The sequence below is a fragment of the Aspergillus lucknowensis genome (genome assembly GCF_044049455.1).
Source record: "Aspergillus lucknowensis strain CBS 449.75 chromosome Unknown BJX67scaffold_6, whole genome shotgun sequence".
Lineage (NCBI taxonomy): Eukaryota > Fungi > Ascomycota > Eurotiomycetes > Eurotiales > Aspergillaceae > Aspergillus > Aspergillus lucknowensis.
This window is the reverse complement of record NW_027263550.1, coordinates 1-17,403: the sequence shown is the minus strand read 5'-3', so window position 1 is coordinate 17,403 and position 17,403 is coordinate 1. Positions and strand designations below refer to the sequence as shown.

At 52.9% G+C, this 17,403-nt stretch overlaps 8 protein-coding genes across 8 annotated transcripts; 7 read left to right on the top strand and 1 right to left on the bottom strand.

Moving 5' to 3' along the window:
- The first annotated feature begins 851 nt into the window (after positions 1-851).
- On the top strand, positions 852-3,707 carry BJX67DRAFT_276918 (ankyrin repeat domain-containing protein). The gene has a single exon (XM_071026577.1). It carries the CDS (start codon positions 1,534-1,536, stop codon positions 3,568-3,570), a length of 2,037 nt encoding a protein of 678 aa, XP_070889171.1. The 5' UTR covers positions 852-1,533; the 3' UTR covers positions 3,571-3,707.
- On the top strand, positions 3,708-4,744 carry BJX67DRAFT_276919 (uncharacterized protein). Its single transcript, XM_071026578.1, has one exon. The coding sequence runs from the start codon at positions 3,845-3,847 to the stop codon at positions 4,367-4,369; it is 525 nt and encodes a 174-aa protein (XP_070889170.1). The 5' UTR covers positions 3,708-3,844; the 3' UTR covers positions 4,370-4,744.
- A 1-nt stretch (position 4,745) lies between these two features.
- BJX67DRAFT_276926 (uncharacterized protein) lies at positions 4,746-7,053 on the top strand. The gene is made up of 2 exons (XM_071026579.1): positions 4,746-5,488; positions 5,565-7,053. The coding sequence occupies exons 1-2, from the start codon at positions 5,366-5,368 to the stop codon at positions 6,714-6,716; spliced, it is 1,275 nt and encodes a 424-aa protein (XP_070889169.1). The 5' UTR covers positions 4,746-5,365; the 3' UTR covers positions 6,717-7,053.
- A 120-nt stretch (positions 7,054-7,173) lies between these two features.
- BJX67DRAFT_276893 (uncharacterized protein) lies at positions 7,174-10,694 on the top strand. Its single transcript, XM_071026575.1, has 3 exons — positions 7,174-8,521; positions 8,571-9,253; positions 9,306-10,694. Exons 1-3 carry the CDS (start codon positions 7,336-7,338, stop codon positions 10,356-10,358), a joined length of 2,922 nt encoding a protein of 973 aa, XP_070889168.1. The 5' UTR covers positions 7,174-7,335; the 3' UTR covers positions 10,359-10,694.
- Positions 10,695-10,704: 10 nt separating this feature from the next.
- BJX67DRAFT_344860 (uncharacterized protein) lies at positions 10,705-11,635 on the top strand. The gene has a single exon (XM_071028304.1). It carries the CDS (start codon positions 10,806-10,808, stop codon positions 11,502-11,504), a length of 699 nt encoding a protein of 232 aa, XP_070889167.1. The 5' UTR covers positions 10,705-10,805; the 3' UTR covers positions 11,505-11,635.
- BJX67DRAFT_344858 (major facilitator superfamily domain-containing protein) lies at positions 11,632-12,853 on the top strand. Its single transcript, XM_071028303.1, has 2 exons — positions 11,632-11,809; positions 11,863-12,853. The coding sequence occupies exons 1-2, from the start codon at positions 11,639-11,641 to the stop codon at positions 12,784-12,786; spliced, it is 1,095 nt and encodes a 364-aa protein (XP_070889166.1). The 5' UTR covers positions 11,632-11,638; the 3' UTR covers positions 12,787-12,853.
- A 39-nt stretch (positions 12,854-12,892) lies between these two features.
- On the bottom strand, positions 12,893-13,881 carry BJX67DRAFT_276910 (huntingtin-interacting protein K). The gene is made up of 3 exons (XM_071026576.1): positions 13,553-13,881; positions 13,199-13,531; positions 12,893-13,121 (listed from the first exon to the last, which is right to left on the bottom strand). The coding sequence occupies exons 1-3, from the start codon at positions 13,640-13,642 to the stop codon at positions 12,999-13,001; spliced, it is 546 nt and encodes a 181-aa protein (XP_070889165.1). The 5' UTR covers positions 13,643-13,881; the 3' UTR covers positions 12,893-12,998.
- Positions 13,882-15,654: 1,773 nt separating this feature from the next.
- On the top strand, positions 15,655-17,386 carry BJX67DRAFT_378178 (fungal specific transcription factor domain-containing protein; the record flags this gene model as incomplete). Its single annotated transcript, XM_071032294.1, has 2 exons — positions 15,655-16,246; positions 16,295-17,386. Coding segments are annotated over 2 exons (1,684 nt in total), but the record flags the coding sequence as incomplete, so codon positions are not given.
- Positions 17,387-17,403: the final 17 nt, after the last annotated feature.

Here is a 17,403-nt window from a genome sequence, read left to right as displayed (position 1 = left end):
CTACGAAAGCATGGAATGGCGAGGCAGACAGGAAGGACTGGGTTTTCGCATGCCAGAGAATAACAATGTTATAGTAGAGCAGGATCATGATAGAACCGAGGAAGGGAGGAGATGTATGAACCAAGTAGAGTGGCCAATGGCCCAGCTCTTTACTAGAGTTCCGACAATTTCCTTAGAATATAGGAATAGCCCGTGAGCCGGACCTCGTACATACCCCGTAGGCGTTGGAACAGGCTACGGCCGACTCCCTTAGTGGCATTACGTGTGCGTTTCTGCCTACGCACCGTACATATACAAGACTTGCACTTGAGTTTCTCGACTCTGATCTCTGTACTTATTTCCATAACTAGAAAAGGACATGGAGCCACTACTTCAAGGATGTGCCGCAAGGCTCTGAGGCTTCCAAGGTTCGATCTGCAAGCGCTAAGCTGCGGGAACGACAGGAGGCGCCAGCGCCATCCCACACACCCATCAAAGATCCAGCTCGTGAGCTTCATTCCAACCCTTCCTTAAGCGCTGCACCTCCAACAGAGGATTTTAGCTGCTGATATCCAATGCCTCGCAGTTCTGTGACTTGTCTAGGCCCTCGGGAACTCCATCATTACAGACCTACAGATGCTCAGCCCCACAGTTCCCTGGGATCTCGTACTTGAGCTATCCCGAACTGTCGCCTTGCAACTTCGGTGGAAGGATTGCTCAATAAGCCACTCATGATGTAGGAAAGTCCAACAGATATCGTGTGCATCGAACGATAGAATCCCGTCCGTATGGTTCGAATCGAGGTATCCATGCTTGACCAAGAGTACGCTGTTTAGCGCCTTGTGATGCATACATTTGCCAGGTGCTGCGGTATCTCCCCAAAGATGTGAGTCGAGGAACTTGCCTTATTGGTCCGGGGCAACAGTTGGGAGGTGACTATTACTATCCCATGCCCGAGTCTGAGGTGCCGATCCCAACACCTACTTCGAAATCACAGGAAGTATGCCTCGCCTGTGCTAAAATCTTGGCTTGATTGACAAGGGTGAAACCAACAGCGGCTGTCGCAGCCACAGTCTTGTGCTTGGGAAGAGCTTTTGCCCCTGTGACACAAAGCTAATCAAGCTTTATTTCACTCTTTTCTCCGATTTTCTTTTCTTTTTCTTTTTTCTTTTTTGGCTCGCATCACCCCATGCATCACCCTCGTCGCAAGCCCAACAGCACCTGGGCGACAAACAACAAACCCCGCGACGGAGCGCATCCATGTTGCCGCCCCCGAACCAGTGCCAGCCGCCTTCTTCAGTAACCGGAGACACTGCCCAGGTGGCAGCCCTTCGCGAAAGGAAACGGCTTCCAACGTCAGGGCAGCCTTGATCGAACAAATCTCCTTTCTCCCCCCACCCCTGGCCTCTTTCTGTCTTTCCCCTCTCCGTTCTTTTCTATTTCTATGTTGCTATTGAGACACCAGCACCCTCAACGATAATCACCACAAACAATAGTCTTCCAAACAGAAAATTGCTTCCTTGGAACTTTGAGATTCTCGAAACAGCCACTGCCATGGGTCTCCTGGAATTGCCAGCTGAGCTTCTCCTTCTCGTGTCTGATCACCTCGATTATTCCTGGGACGTCAACTCATTTTCCCTGGTCAATTCGAGTATCAATGTCTTATTAACTCCTTACCTGTGGCAACATAGCAAGCAGTACTCCCGCTCTTCTACCCTATTATGGGGTGCAGAGCATGGATCCGAGTTCGTCGTTAAGAGATTGCTCGACGAAGGCTTTCCCTCAACTCATGATGACGAAGCCGCATGGGAGCAGGCAATAGCCCGGGCAACTACTGGAGGCCATGAACCAGTGATTCGTTTACTTCTAGAGGCGCGAACGCGTTCGCAGCCCTCTGATACATGGTCGACAAGTCTCCCCAAAGCTCTCGCTCGTCCGCTTCTAGACGCTGCAAAGAAGGGTCGCGAATCTATTGTCCGAATGTTCTTGGAGCTGGGAGTGGACTGGCCGAGAAGTGCGCGGACCGGCCGCAGGCTAGACGAGCATCCCTTCCCGAGCGTCACAAGGCGCAGTGTATTTCATGGCCATCTTTCTGTCATAAAGCTTATGATAGACAAAATCGGAGAGTCGGAGCCGGACCTCCCTGCATATCTCACAAAGCTGTGTTTTACGACAGCTTGGGGAGGTCAAGCAAATATCATCCAATATCTACTCTCGTTGGGTGTGGATCCAAACGCTCAAGACAAAAACGGCAAAAGCCTCATCTGGTGGGCCGCGGAGAATGGTACACTAGGGTCCGTCCGGTGTCTACTTCACCATGGCGTACACACAGACCAACTACTCCATAGCGAGACGACTTTGGGCCCCCTCTGTATGGCACTTGGCCGGGAAAGAATTCCCATCACACAACTCTTGTTACAACACGTCAATGTCCAGAACGTGGTCGCCCGCGGCAAAGAAGTAGGAACTTTACTATGTGCCGCTGCGGCCTGTGGTTCTGAAGCCCTGGTCCGAGAGCTTCTTGAGATAGGGTGCCATCCAGACGCCCTACCAGCGGATTATGGAGCCCCCGTTTATAGCGACCTGGGTATTACCGCACTTGTTTGGGCTACAAGGTTTGAACATGAAGAGATAGTAAGGTTACTACTCAAGCGTGGCGCTAATCCTTGCCCGAAGGCGTTCAGCGATGCCCTTGGCCAGCAAAATATTCCAATTGTCGAAATGCTTCTGGATAGTGGTGCTGATCCAAATAACCCCGAGAGCGGTTCAAATGAGCTGCCGTTATATTTAGCAGTGAGTCATGAGCACCTGTTCAGGCTCTTGCTCGAACACGGTGCAGATCCCAACATCCCTGTACCCGGCCGCCTTATGATATTAGAAGCATTGATGTCTGGAGGTATACCACAAGTCCAGATGCTCCTCGATCGAGGCCTGAAACTGGAGATCCCCGATGGGTTTAGGCCCCACGCGTATGGTTTACTAGGTTCTGCAACAGTCGGAGGAGCCCACATGATCGATTTTCTATTCAGCCACGGTTTTCGAATACCGGCATCAAACAGAAATGAATCCGGATTCCTATCGCTCGCCATTTGCGGGCACGATTTGCCGGCACTACAATGCCTCATCGACCACGGTGACAGATTTTCAGATACAACGACATCAATTCTTAATTTACCGTTTGACATGAACTCGTTTGAGGTTGCAGAGTCGATGTTTAACTTGTTGCTAAGTCACGGTGCGGATATCAATTCCAGGAATAAGGATGGGAGAACGTGCATATGGCGCGCCATTGAAATGAAAGATCCGAAGAGACTGAAGTTATTCCTGAGCCGGGGCGTCAGTCCCCTCTCCCGGGATAACCAGGGGGACACTCATATTGCCCTTGCGGCGAGAGAGGAATTCACTGAGGGTCTCACAATTTTGCTTGACTCGATTAGGGTTCCCGAGGTGCCACAAGATGAACTGAGGACCCAAATATCTGAAGCCAAGTCACAGGCAGTCTCTTTAGAGGCATGGAAGATTGTGAGGGTGTTAGACCGTTTTGAATGCGACCACAACTTCCACTTGCTTCCAAAGCTTGAAGCAAAATAAGGTCTGGCACTGTTCAGGCTTCAGAGTGCACCAGCTGCAACTGCGTTTGGCAATTAACAACGGCCGGTTACGGGTCATCATGAACGTGCCAGCCCACTCAAGGTTGCGATCAACAGGCACGACTTGCCCGCACTCAAGTTTCTTCTAGATAAAGGTGTTCCTCTTCTACCCAGGCATGAAATGTGGCTTTTGCTGGGATCGGTATTCCGAGGGGCGGATTATGAAGTGACAGAGTCAATGCTCGACCTCTTATTAAGTCGAGGCGCTGACGTACATGCTGCCGATGAACATGGCAGAACGAGCATGTGGTATGCCAGAAATCATGGCGGATCCCCGGCATTATTTTTTGAAGGCCCTCTTGAATCGGGGCGTCAACCCCTTGTCGCGCGACGAAAAGGGCAATACCCACCTATATGAGGCGGCCGTTGAGCGTCGAACTGATGCGGTTAAGATTCTGCTAGAGTCTATCGAGTTACAGAGCGTGCAAAGCAGCGAATTACGGGCTGAGCTCGTCAGAGCCAAATCGCATGTGCATGGGCGCGATTGGAAGATGGTGAGGATCATCGAACGTTTTGAGTACACCCACAACCTGCATCTGTTTCAGGAATCAGATCAAAGCCCAAGGGCCCTCTCGAACATTGAGGAGGGTGCGAGTCGGAATTCCTTCCACTCCGGTGCATCTTCTCTTTCAAGAGTGGCATCGACGCTCCGCGGGCATTTCGCCCCAACCCCGCGCCGTGACACGTCTGCCTTGGTCAGCGGCTTCCACCCAGTCTGGGGAGGTTCCTGGTGTGGATAATCATAATTAATATATTTCGCTAATTGATGCTTCACGTGTTCATGCACATTTTTACAAACTGTCGTTTCTTCGGCTCTAAATCGGCCCCCAGATTTGCAGAACTCAACTCAGCCCTATGACTTGGAACGAGGGTCCCCTGTCCACATATCTCAGCTTTCGGTTACTCCTGTGCCAAAACCATGCGAGCAACCTAGCCAAACCTGGTTTCTCAGCTTATCACCAATCAGTTTATTGCCAGATTTAACCATGCGGGAGGAAGCCGTAAATAGCTCAGTTTATCCCAGACTTCAGGGGAGTCGGGACTTGGGCTGGAGGGTCTGATTATTCATCATTTTTGTCACAATGCATTCTATTTCAAACTGTCATGAAAACAGACACCATCTCAAATTTCCTTTACAGAAATCATGGGAGGGCAGCGCGGAGTGCTTGAAGCACCATTGTCGGAGAATCTTGCCCTTTTCCTCTGTCTCTCCGTGCGCCTAGCCACTTTGTAGGCTGATCGGCACTAATGAAGGAAGACGCACACGGCTGCCCACGGGCTCAGCTTGATCCTTGTGTTGCCTTCCAAGAATAAGTGCAGTGGCGCAGGACGCCTGGATGACAGGCTGGACGTGGCTCTTCCTCGCTGCTTTTCTCTTCACAATAATGCGTCTTCTCTCGCTGTCCCTTGTCTGCGCTTGAGCGAGTTCGTTCAAAAGACCAAGATCTTGAATTTGTTCTCCTGTTTTCCCTCTCTTCCTTCTCTTGTGTCTGTTTCATATCCTCACTCTCTAACATCCAGACCCACACCGAGATTGCTGTCAAACCAAACGCCAAATCCGTGGGTCTTCCACTCCAGGCCGCATTATTTTTGTCAGTCATTTCTGGTCAGCAGCGACGACTTGGGTTTTGAGTTCGCTTTTTATTCGGATCCAACTTTTTACCATCCTACATGCACCGGAATTGAGCATTGATTCGAGCTCTCGCTCTCTCTTTGCCCCATTCTCACTCCACAGCATGCTGATTCCAGTTCAGCTCCGGCAGCTCGATCCCCGTCAAAGCTCAGATCCCCCGAAGAACGGGACGGGTAACGGCAGCCAAAACTTCGAAGGGAAAGGTGTGTCGAGCGTCGTCATTATCGTGAGTTTACTGTCTTCCCGCCGACATCTTAAAAGGTTTGCTTTGTTCGGCGTCTTACGTGAGTGTATCGCGATAGGTTGTTGCCATTGTTGTCTTCGTCGTTGCGTTTCTCGTGATCTCCTATTTCGTTTTGCGCGCTCTTCGAAGATCGAACAGCAAACCGAAATATATTCCAGGGAAATATTTGAAAAGGAAGTGGGAGAGATGGAATGTCGGCTCCTCATACGGCCAGGTCCCCGGCGGCTCATCGTCAAATCAAGCTCGTAGCAACAACACCGCAGGCACTTCGACCGCGGCGGGAGGTGCACAATCCGACTCCAACACCGGTATCCGTCGCGATACTTCGGTCCGCTCAATCATGACGCTCCCGGCCTACTCGTCGACTCCGAAACCTAGCGAGCAGGTAATCGGCCGGGAGGGAGAACGGGAGGGAATGGACATGGTCGTTGAATTCCCGGAAACTGCAGAGGAAGAAGAAGACCGCCGGGAGGAGATGATGGAGTCGCTGTACCAGCTCCGTTTGCAGCGACGACAAGAGATCGCTGAGCGTGAAGCCCGACGGCGAGAGCGTCGGGAGGCTCGTGAACGTGGTGACTTTATTCGCCTCGAACAGCTTCAGACGGAAAGCCGGGCTCGTGCACTCAGTCGCGAATCAGCCAACGGAGGTGCCAGTGTATCGGCGTCTGTGGCGTTAGCGGAGGTTCAGAGTCGAGGTCGAGAGCGGCGAATCTCAAGCGTCAGCTATGCTGAGGTGGGCTATGTTCGGCACGATGGGTCTCGTCTTCGAGCCAGCTCACACGACTCTGATTCTCGACCTTTGTTGAACGACGCTGCCGCGATGAGTACGGATAGCCCCGACGGTTCTTCAGCGCTTATCAGCGTACACTCTCGTGGCGAATCTTACTCTTCCGCGATGTCTCTTAACGCTGGCGGATCCGATGGAGAGAGCTTGACCCCTGTGCACTCACGGACTACTTCCATGCATTCGGTTCACCCGCCGAATACGGAACCAGAGGACGGTGATGTTGGAGCGCGGAACATTCCCCCTCCGGACTACGATCATTTGGATTGGGGTGACGCCCCTCCTTATGAGCCTTCGACCTCGGAAGCGAATAATGACGGCACTCCACAATTACGCGAGCTCACCCCGTTGCCCACGATCCAGATCGACGTGGTCGATCCAGCCAGCAGCGACACTCCTACAGCTACGCTCACACGGACGGCATAGCCGCGAGTCTCCTGTCAACGCTTTCTCGACTCTTACGCATTCACCGGGAGAGACCCAAGGACGGGAGACTCCGGCGAATTCGACCCGCGGAAGCAATAGCAACGCGTCCTTTGCCGCGAGAACTACTTAATTTCGGAATGTTTTGGCACGAGCATGAACTATTACGACTACAAGATTCCCTACAATGCTGTTTTTGAAACTTTTCATTCTGGTACTGTACCTAGCAAGGCGTTTGGGTGGGATGTGAAGAGAGGGAACTATTTAGTACACTTGGCTGCACATATAATTCACTGAATCATTATTTTCCCCATCCGATTATTCTTCTCGCTGAAGCAGGACATGGTGAATGGAGAATGTCGATCCAACGACCGTTTCTTGGCAGGAAGTGGCATTGGAGGCGGTGAGACCGATTTGGCATGGGGTAAACAAACCTGCTGGTCCAGCCTCCCCATTTATTGTTTCGATCATCGGAAACTGCCTGACGCGCCTGTTGAGTTGGACGCACTTGAGCTCGGAGAGGCAGACAGATTCTGACGCCTCGAGTCCAGAAGCGGGGACTTTGCTATCTTCTCACTCCTCCCCCTTCGGTCTTCGGTCTCAAATTCGTCGCGTCGTTGTCATGTCGCGCGAACACACAGCTAACAGCTTCGCGTCCTTCGGGTCCGATTTTGATCCGGAACACGAGGCAATTGCATCGACGAGAGAACTCGACGAGAGCCCACGTCTCCCCAAGATGAAGATGAAAGAAACCTCCAGGAAACGACAGCCACACGAGCCAGAAGATGAGCCAGACTATGTCTTCAACACCTCCACATTCGAACAATACCTCCCACATATCTCGCCCATAGGAACGTCAGAGGAAGAAGACGCCGATATCGACGAAGACATATCTATTGAGGCTGGTCGGGCCCCTTCAAATCCACCGCGTCGATTGGATGACTCGCGGAACTCCTACATGAGCATTGAGAACAGTGTCCGGTCCTCGTCCCCCGCTGTGCGGCTGGACGTTCCCACACCTCAGAAACCCGCTATGCGTAACGCGTCGAGGAGGGCTGTTAGCGAGAATCTTCGGAAAGATGCTCAGTTGAGGCAGGCTAGCCTCGCTCATAAGGAAAACATTGACCCCAACCCTTCCTCGAAGTCGAGTCGCAAAGAGCGACGAACCTTATCCGAGATCCACGCCAAGGTTCGCGATGATTATGATGGTTCTTTTCTCGAGGATGAACGGCCTCCCGCTGTCAGCAGCAACACGACGCGTCCTACACGGTTCGGAAATGCAAACCTCTCTCACCAGATTGCCGATGCGGTGGAAAAGGCGTCGCAGGAAGCATACGTGAAGGAGGTTCGTCGCGCCAAAGCTCGTGCTGCTGCTGGGGGCGACACGGGTACTCAGCAGTCTTTTCTTCTTCCGGACTTGCCCAATTTGTCGGATCTGGTCTCGGGTGTGTACGAGGATGGAACCCCGGTTTACTCGCGACAACCTAGAGCCAGGACGACGCGATTCGTTTCCCCTCCTGCTGATACTACCGATCCCTCGTTGAGCCGCCAACACATGCCTCTAGATGCTATTCCAATTCCAGAGGATGAGAAAGCATTGTTTGTGTCTCTAAGGCTTCTCCAAGACAAGGTTTCGGAGCTTGAGAGGGCTAAAATGGATGCTGAAAAGAAGCTGGAAGATGTGCGACAAGAAAATATTTTCTTGAAGGGAGGAAAATCACGGAGAGAGCGGGACGGCCACAGCAGTAAACGCTACGAGTCTGACAAGAATGATTACAAAAAGGATCGTCTTCTAAACGAGAACAAAAGTAAGTTCTTGACCAAATTTCATGTATTACGTGCTGACGACTCCCTAAGAGCTCGAAACAACGAACCTGGCGCTTCAGAACAAAGTTGACCTTCTTGAGCGCAAGAATGATATCCAAGAGGCAGCCTTGAAGAAGCTGAATAAAGAGCGTGATATGGCAGTTTCGCAGCTTGGTGTTGCTTACCTCGAATCTCAGGATTTGAAGAGTGAGAATGAACACCTACGACAAGAGATTTCGGAACTGAAAGTTCAGTTCGCGAAGCTTTTCCCATTGGGTTCCAAGGGGCGCGACGATACAGCTGAGTCGGAACAGGTCACTGCTAGCGACGGCAGTGTAGAGGATAGCCAAATCGATACTCGATGCAGCACTACTAAAGACACAACGGCTAAAAGTTCACGTTCAAAATCTAAGTCAGGTCGCCGGGAGGAATCGAAATCAAGGGTATCAAGCCAGGTCGATAGGGAAATTTCTCGTCTGGAGAAAGAGCGTGCCGAGGACGCCCTCTTCTCCATTGAGCTTCCACGAGTCAGAGAGTCTTCTGCGAAGAAGGACAAACCTTTGCGCTCTCGAACTAGTAGCGCCCAAACGAAGAAGCCGGGAAAGCGTGTGAAGAGGGTTGTGGTTGAGGAAGTTGAGGTCACAGAGCCGGTCGACTCGACCGCGGAGGCAACAGGTCATACTCGGAGGTCGTCTGGTACGGAGCAGGATTTGACTTTGTTAAGCTTCATCGACGTAAGTTGGTCCCGAACCGTGCGAGTGGAGTCCCTCTAACCAGAGTGTATAGGAACGTGAAATTGCTCAACTAAGAAAGACGTTGGAAGAAGAGCGGCTGGCCCGCAAGCGCCGTCAATCGAGTTCGGCTCCAGAATACAATGTGGGCGAGACTGACAATCTTACCCGCCAAAGCACGCTAAAGTCGGCTCTTCGCAAGCCCTCCCTCAAAGAGAGCAAGGTGGCTGTACCTCGGCCTGCTTCAGCTCTCGCCGACTTGACGACCACCTCGAAGGCCAGTGGCACGGAGGGCGAGAGTCAGCTGTCCGTCCCTGCTGAGCGCCCTCGGCGACACTCGGACCATTCCGTGACACCTATCACTCCTCGACGCCGCCGTCGCATTGCCGAGGACATGACGTCTGCTTTTATCCTGCCGGACATCACGATTCAACAGGCCGACCTCGCTCAGAATCTTAAGAAGCTCCCTGAGACAACTCAACGAGCGCTAGACCGTGCTACGCAACATAATGGCAAAAATTGTACCATATGCCAGCAATCCGTACCTGGAGACAACTGTGACCACACTCAGGGAGCTGTCAAGATTCCCAAGCCCGTTCCAGTCTCCGAGCGAATGCCACAACCTTCTACCTACAACGAGGAACCCACCTTGCGTCCTGCACAGTCGCCTGCTGTGGCCCTTGCTACTGTTCTGAAAGCTCTGGAAGACGAGCTGTCGCACTTGAAGATGCAGCTTGTCTCCTACCAAGGGGCGTACAATAAGCTGGACGCGTCTCTAAGCAAGCGACAGAGAAAGTCTCTGGGCGAGAAGATTGAGAAGTTGCTGAAAGACATTGATATGAAGGCCGATCAGATCTACGCTCTGTATGACGTCCTCGAGGGCCAGAGACAGCGTGGACAAGAGATGACGGAGCAGGAGATGGAAGTCACCCTTCAGTCAATCGGCATCGATACCAATGCAGGCAAGCTGGGTAAGGTGACTGGAACGACCAACAAATCTTCTCGAAAGGATGGAACCGACTATGATGTTGAGGACGATGAATCGGAGCTTCCGTGGGAAGGCATTGAGAGCACCATGGAGGTGACGGGAGGAAGCCGGCATAATTAGGCGATATTCTTGATTCTTGCACTGTTCACTTTATTGGTCCGCATGGCCGCTTGGTTTATTATTTTATGGGAGGCGTCTAAACTGTATTTTTGCATCTGTGTTTTTGGTTTGGTATTCTGCATCGGACTTGGGCTCGAGGAAGCGTGCGATGGCGTCAGTCTGTCTGCAAGTAGCACCATTGAGCATCCACTGATTATCCAATTGCCGCTTCACTGCGATGCCAGCGGGGAGTCACAAGACTTGCTCTGCCCCAGTGGGTGATCTCAGCGTCCCGAAGCGGTCTAGCGCTGCGTGGAAATCCGAGCCGTTATCAGGTGGGCTTCTGCCTCCCTCTTGAACTTCGCCATCGTCGCTGTTTTGCTTTTCTACCCAATTCTCCACCTGGTTTTCTATTTCAAAGTTTATAGATATATTTGCATGTTCTTCCGGTACTCATAGGATACTTTCATGAGCGCTAGTCAACAGCATGATTCGGATTTCCACCACGGAAACCATGTAGATCCCAGCACCACCTCCGAGATCTCTCCGCACAGCAACATTCCTCTCAAGACACATCATAACCACAAAGCAGACGACACCGAAGGCGTTCGCACGGTTATCCATGACGATGACTCCCCGCGCCTCCGCCTCCTCGAACCCTCGCCCGAGATCTCCTCTCAGAGACTGTCACACGACAGCGACAGCGACAGCGACGAAGATGACCCCATCGAAGCTCCCAGCGAAAAACCCGTAACCTGGGCCTCGCTCCCAAAAAAGGGCCAGCTAGCGATCCTCACCATTGCCCGATTATCCGAGCCCCTCACACAAACCTCCCTGCAAGCATACCTGTTCTACCAGCTGCGCTCGTTCGACCCCTCGCTTCCCGAGTCGACGATTTCGACGCAGGCGGGGCTCCTGCAGGGGAGCTTCACGGCGGCGCAGTTTCTGACAGCGGTGATCTGGGGCCGGCTGGCTGATTCGGAGTTCATGGGGCGGAAGAGGGTGTTGCTGATTGGGTTACTGGGTACGAGTATATCTTGTCTGGGGTTTGGGTTTTCGAGGTCCTTTGCGGCGGCGGCGGTGTTTCGGACTCTGGGCGGGGCGTTGAATAGTAATGTTGGTGTGATGAGGACGATGATTTCGGAGATTATTGAGGAGAAAAAGTAAGTACTATGGAGTACTTGTGTAACATTGCTCGCGTGGTGTTTGTTACTAATCGACTCAGGTACCAATCTCGTGCGTTTCTACTCCTGCCGATGTGCTTCAATATCGGCGTGATTATCGGTCCGGTTCTCGGTGGTATGTTGGCGGATCCGTTGAAGAATTATCCGCAATTGTTTGGGCCAGGCTCGATTTTCGGGGGGGAGGATGGTGTGTGGTGGATGGAGCGCTGGCCGTTCGCTCTACCGAATTTGATAAGTGCATCATTCATCTTTACGTCGTGGATGGCTGTGTTCCTTGGTCTTGATGAGGTACGACCCGTTCGCTATTTTCCTGAGGCGTTGGTATACTCACTGCTTTGCAGACACATGAAGTCGCCAGATACAGAAGTGACTGGGGCCGAAAACTCGGCCGCCGACTAACCAGACTCTTCCGACGTCGCAAATATCGTCACTACCGACCTTTGCCAGAGTATCCAGATGATGGCTCCCTATACCTCGACGAAAGTGTCGCGGGAGGATCGCTCCCTTCCAGTCCCATCCGCTCCCGAATCCAACGGCACTACAAAAAACGCCCCGGGTTCCGACAAATCTGGACACCGAACGTGCTCCTCACGCTCCTCGTCCATTTCCTTCTCGCCTTCCACACAAGCACGTTCAACTCCCTGACATTCATCTTCCTCCCGAACCCGCGAGCTCCCGAGGGGAGCCAGCAGGGTTTCTTCCGCTTCGGAGGCGGTCTTGGACTCCCTTCTTCCCGCGTCGGTCTTGCGACAGCAATTATCGGGTTCATCGGACTCCCATTACAGATCTTCGTATACCCACGCATTCAGTCACGTCTCGGAACATTGACTTCCTTCCGCACTTTCCTACCGTTCTCACCCCTTTCGTACGCGCTCATGCCCTTCCTCGTGATACTTCCGAACTATCCCTGGCTCGTCTGGCCTGCGTTCACGGTAGTCGTGGCACTCCAGGTAGTTTCGCGGACGTTCTCCCTCCCCGCGGCTATTATCCTGGTGAACAACAGTGTCACTGATGCGTCTATCCTTGGCACTGTCCATGGTGTTGCGCAGAGTATCTCCAGTGCAGCGCGGACCTTGGGACCGCTACTCGGTGGATGGGGTCTTGGTCTGGGCTTGGAGCACAACCTTGTCGGTGGAGTGTGGTGGGCATTGGCACTGGAGGCATTGCTCGGATGGTTTTTACTTGGTACGATATATGAGGGGAAGGGGATAGATCGGAGGAAAGATCGCGGGCAGGATGAGATTGAGGACCGGGAGAGGCGGTAATCCTACTCCTGAGCGACGAACCTCGACCTACATTTTGACGTCTTGACATTCGAGATGCGACATGACTTTTGATAAGTACTGTTAGATTATTCTGCGATAGATAGAGTATACATTCTGATACCACGTTCGCCAAATTCGTGAGTTCATACACCATCCCATATCCAAACGCCAAATACCAATGCACCAAAACAGACCATATCCAATTCCCCATTTCATGCGCCGACAGTTGACCCGCGATCCGGCCGGATAAAAGCCCGGATAGCCCTCCTCGCGTCACCCTCATGCGCCTTCAGAAGCTCCGTCGCCTTCACCTTGCTCAGATCCAGCTCATTTACCTACCGCCACCATTGAGTTTAGCAATCCCTTACCAACCCAAGATAGACAAGAGCAAAGAGGAGACTGGAAAACATACAAGCAACCCGACATCCTCCCCAGAAACCTTCACAGCAGCAGCAGCTGCTGCTGCTGCCTTCTTCTTTACCTCCGCACTCCCAACCCCCTTCTTGTCTTCCTCCCCCTTCCCCTTCCCCCTCCCCTTTACAGCCCCCGCCCCCGCCGCAGCCGCAGCTGAACCCGAGCCTTTCTGCCCCGCCACAATCTCCAACCGACTCATCGCCTTCCCCAACGCCTCCTGATCCGCCGCAGAGACAGACGACGGCGGCCGCGCATCACCTCCGCCGCCGCCGCCAGCAGAGTCAGAAGTAGTTATCTCGGTCGTATTAAGCGAGGACAGCGCGGCGGCGGCCTTGCGGTCTTCGGCGGCGGCGGAGGCGGAGGTGTTTGACGGGTGGGTGTGGGCTTGCGGCGAGGTGGAGGTTGGGGCATGCGCGTGGGCGGAGGGGATGGGGTCGGACATTTTTTTTCTCCTTCTTCTTCTTTTTTTGCGATGGGATTAGAAGGTTTGGATTGGATTTGGATTATATTGAAGAATGTAGTATTCTAGGATGTGGGCTGGGGATTGGGATGACGTTGTGGTTTGGTTTGGGGAGCTTGCGAGGGGCCGTGGGGCGAGCCCAGATCCCTCCAGGGCTCTGGGCTTGATAAAGATCGATGGGCGATTGGGGGGTTTCATCACATGACTGATATGCTCTGGTGTGGGCTGCAACTCTATGAATTGTTGGAGCTTTTTGTTTTATTTATTTATTTATTTATTTTTCTTTCTTTTGGTTTTCTCTTGCGCTGGCCCAAATGCCTTGATTATCTATAATTACTGGGTAAGGGGACATTGAGGGTGTAACTGTCATCCTCCTTCGAGTGAAGATGCAAGCTGTAGTGTAAGCGGTCTAGAACGGTGCAGACCTTTTTTTTTTTCTTCAATAAAAGTTCGAGTGGACACTGTGGACTTGTTTTGTGATCGAAAGTTATGCCGTTGATTGGAACTTTGATGATCATTTTCGCAAGAGTGGCCCATCTGGTCGCGGATGATCTACCTGACCGGCAAAAGCTGGGACGTCTGGGGATATGGACGACCCTTCATTTGGGGTTCTGCAGGATGGAGATCTGAGTGTGTGACTTCTTGCAAATCATATCATCGTTCTTGTTTTGTGTTGCCGGGATCGACGACAGAAGGGTGTTTCATTGCCTGCCGTGCGCGGCTCGGGGGATGTCATCTTCGACAAGGCCGTGTCCCGGAGAGACCGTCTTCACCGGAGAACTCTCCGGCTGGTCAAGGAGAGACTGGCCGGGTAATTTGCACCAGTTGAATCGATCTTGGAATTTTTGACCTTCCAGGCTGGGGAACAATCCGGCAGGGTGCGGAATTACGGCCAATGGGAAATTGTACCGAAGAAGGGGCGTTCGTTGCCTCGCTCAGGAACCGGTCTGCTTCCTCTGAGCAGAGGCCGAGAGAGCTGGGAAGAAAAACAAAAAATGTCAATCAGAAAACCCACAAGAACTCGTCTTCACAAGGAGAGTTGACCCTTGTTTGTGGAGTGGAAAAGTTCCCCACCGGGATCAGAATCTTAGCTCACCCAATTCATGCTTGAGAAACCGCAGGGGTCTCCGGGAACCGGGGTTCCCGACAGCCGCTGGTCCGGCCAGGCAGGCCCCGAGTTCGACTCGAAACGTCGTCCATGGACACTGTCTTCGCCGTACTTTCTCGCTTGTCGCGAGTTGCGAATCCATAGAAGCCGTGGTGTTGGCAACAGGCGCGCGATCTCTTCCAGAGAACCCCAGCGAAAGCAATGCAATTTGGACTCTCAGGAACTGAAACAAGACGCAGAAATTGGAGACCGGATGCCAAGCCGTGTTGTAGGATCTGAGACTTTCGCATTCATCCATGGCTAAATCCTGAAGAAATTCCCCCGCGGGGACACTTTCTCCCCCATAATTGGACTGTCCCCCGCAAAGATCTGAGCTTGACCCTTGAGCCTGGAAGCCCCCAGTCACCCTCTCCGCCTCCCACGCAGAAAAGAATCATGGAAGCGACGAACCCCATTTCTTCTCACGCAGTCCATACTGGATTTCGACGGACAAAGCGCTCCCGGATTCCCCGGGCTTGCGACCGATGTAATGTCTCGCGCACCCGGTGCGACGGTGGCCTGCCCTGGTACGAATTCCCTACCAAGTCTCCCGTGTTTTGGCAATTACTCATGGCCTTTTCGCGAGTAGTGGGCGCTGTGACAGTGAGAATCCCCAGGGTAATCCTCCCAGAATTGCCGTGTGGCTGACATTTTAGGCCTTTGTCACCCGTGTGAGTACAATCGCAAATCGAAGAAACGCGGGCGCAAAACGAATCGAGACAGACATTATCGTGACTCGCGAGGGTCAACGCTAGATAATCGAGGGATTCCGTTCTCGCCAGAGGCAGATTCCGTTGGATTTGTTAATACGGAGAGGCGTTCGTCGCCCGAGTCCCCGAGGAGCGCAATGGAGCCAACACAGCTGCATCCGATATTGACAGCCTGCGAGAAGGATGTCTACGGAGCACTTCAGCTGCCCCGTGCCCCATTTGTGCCATTTCCTGCCAGCGACCAGGGTAACGGGGATATTACAGGGCGCCACCGATCATGGACTGATCTTGTATCACCTATCACTTTCGGGCCCTCCCCCAGCGCCACTTCGATTCACCTCAGTCCCCAGCAAAGCTCACAGGGTGTCCCTGGATGTCGTTATTCGTGCCTTTCTGCGATTGTTCCCTTCTTCAAAGGATTTCTGACGCCAGCCGAGGCCTGCGACCTCTTAGACATCTATTTTGCTGACCCTGGAAATTCGTCCTCAACTGCTCACTCTCCTTACGTTCTCACAACCGTTATACGGAAGAAGTCGCTCTTGAATACGTCGACTCCGCGAGCCACATCCCCTGCTCTACTGGCTACCATGCTTTGGACTGTTGCGCAAACTGCCGACAGTCGAATCTACCACGAGCCCGGATCTCGCGAGAGGATAACGAACCACCTCTATTCCCTTATATTATCATTTCTACAACGGCGCGACATCGAAAGCTGGCACCGTGTCCGTGGTATGTATACATCCGTGGGCGAGACTGTGCAAGGCTAATGGACTCAAGGCGGGTGGCAGCTAGAAGAAGACAGTATTCTCGATCTTGACGCAGGGGAACGGAACAAGGCGCGCAGAACGTTCGACACAGGACCCCGGCCAACAGTTGACGACATCCTGACCTACACACTCCTTGCAATTGCCATCTCCGGCGGCGAGTTCAAGGCCGACTGCCTCAAATGGTGGAACAAAGCCGTCGGCCACCTCAAGTACCTCAGATACCATACCGAGCAAGGAATCTCTGAAGACGAACAACCGCACTATCAATCTCTCGCTGCAATTGAAGAGCGTGAGGAGCGCCGAAGAACGTTCTGGCTCGTTTATACTCTCGATAGACATCTCGCCCTCTCACATAATCGCCCACTCCACCTTCTGGATAGCGAATGCCATGTTCTCCAGCCTCTACCAGAGAACATCTGGCAGGAACTCGATACAATCCCTCACGATTCAATTCCATCCGTTAGCTTTGGCCCGCCAGTCACTATATCTGGGACAGGATTGTTCGAGTATTTCCTCCCGCTGATGACGATACTCGGCGACATTATCGAATTCCGACTCCGCCGCCACCACCCGCGACTCAGGCTCGACGATATTACCGCGACGCAGGCCGGTATCGAGAAGACCCTGATCGAGTGTGAACAAAGCATTACCGACCTCTCAAACTCTACCACCCCCGTCCTCGGCGTACCCACCCAGGTCCCCCCCATAGCCACAGCCATATCCCCCTCCGCACCGGCCACCGCCAAAGCCACGAACCTCGTCATCCCATACGCCACATACATCGTCAAAGTCCTCTACGTCCTCCTCCACGGCGAATGGGACGCAATCTCCATGCTCGAGGACGACGGCGACTGGATCGGCTCCTCGGATTTCTCGCAGTGCGCATCGAACTCCATCGCCGCCGCGCAATCCATCTCCGATATCCTCGCCGTCGATCCAGAACTTACGTTCATGCCGTACCTGCTGGGTATATATCTCTTTCATGGGAGTTTCGTGATCCTCCTATTCGCGGAGCGCATACCGCAGATTGGGCCCAATGCGTCCGTTGAGCAGGCGTGCGAGGTGATTATTCGTGCTCATGAGGTCTCGATCGTTACGTTGAGTACGGAGTTTCAGGTT

Excerpts from the sequence above, each read along its gene's own strand:
- BJX67DRAFT_276919 (XM_071026578.1), top strand. The coding sequence starts at position 3,845 with ATGCTGCCGATGAACATGGCAGAACGAGCATGTGGTATGCCAGAAATC.
- BJX67DRAFT_276910 (XM_071026576.1), bottom strand. The coding sequence starts at position 13,642 with ATGTCCGACCCCATCCCCTCCGCCCACGCGCATGCCCCAACCTCCACC. Across the intron at positions 13,122-13,198 it reads GGGAGGATGTCGGGTTGCTT|GTAAATGAGCTGGATCTGAG; the intron begins GTATGTTTTCCA and ends TGGTGGCGGTAG.
- BJX67DRAFT_276926 (XM_071026579.1), top strand. The coding sequence starts at position 5,366 with ATGCTGATTCCAGTTCAGCTCCGGCAGCTCGATCCCCGTCAAAGCTCA. Across the intron at positions 5,489-5,564 it reads TGTCGAGCGTCGTCATTATC|GTTGTTGCCATTGTTGTCTT; the intron begins GTGAGTTTACTG and ends GTATCGCGATAG.
- BJX67DRAFT_276918 (XM_071026577.1), top strand. The coding sequence starts at position 1,534 with ATGGGTCTCCTGGAATTGCCAGCTGAGCTTCTCCTTCTCGTGTCTGAT.
- BJX67DRAFT_344860 (XM_071028304.1), top strand. The coding sequence starts at position 10,806 with ATGAGCGCTAGTCAACAGCATGATTCGGATTTCCACCACGGAAACCAT.
- BJX67DRAFT_276893 (XM_071026575.1), top strand. The coding sequence starts at position 7,336 with ATGTCGCGCGAACACACAGCTAACAGCTTCGCGTCCTTCGGGTCCGAT. Across the intron at positions 8,522-8,570 it reads TCTTCTAAACGAGAACAAAA|AGCTCGAAACAACGAACCTG; the intron begins GTAAGTTCTTGA and ends CGACTCCCTAAG. Across the intron at positions 9,254-9,305 it reads CTTTGTTAAGCTTCATCGAC|GAACGTGAAATTGCTCAACT; the intron begins GTAAGTTGGTCC and ends CAGAGTGTATAG.
- BJX67DRAFT_344858 (XM_071028303.1), top strand. The coding sequence starts at position 11,639 with ATGTTGGCGGATCCGTTGAAGAATTATCCGCAATTGTTTGGGCCAGGC. Across the intron at positions 11,810-11,862 it reads TGTTCCTTGGTCTTGATGAG|ACACATGAAGTCGCCAGATA; the intron begins GTACGACCCGTT and ends ACTGCTTTGCAG.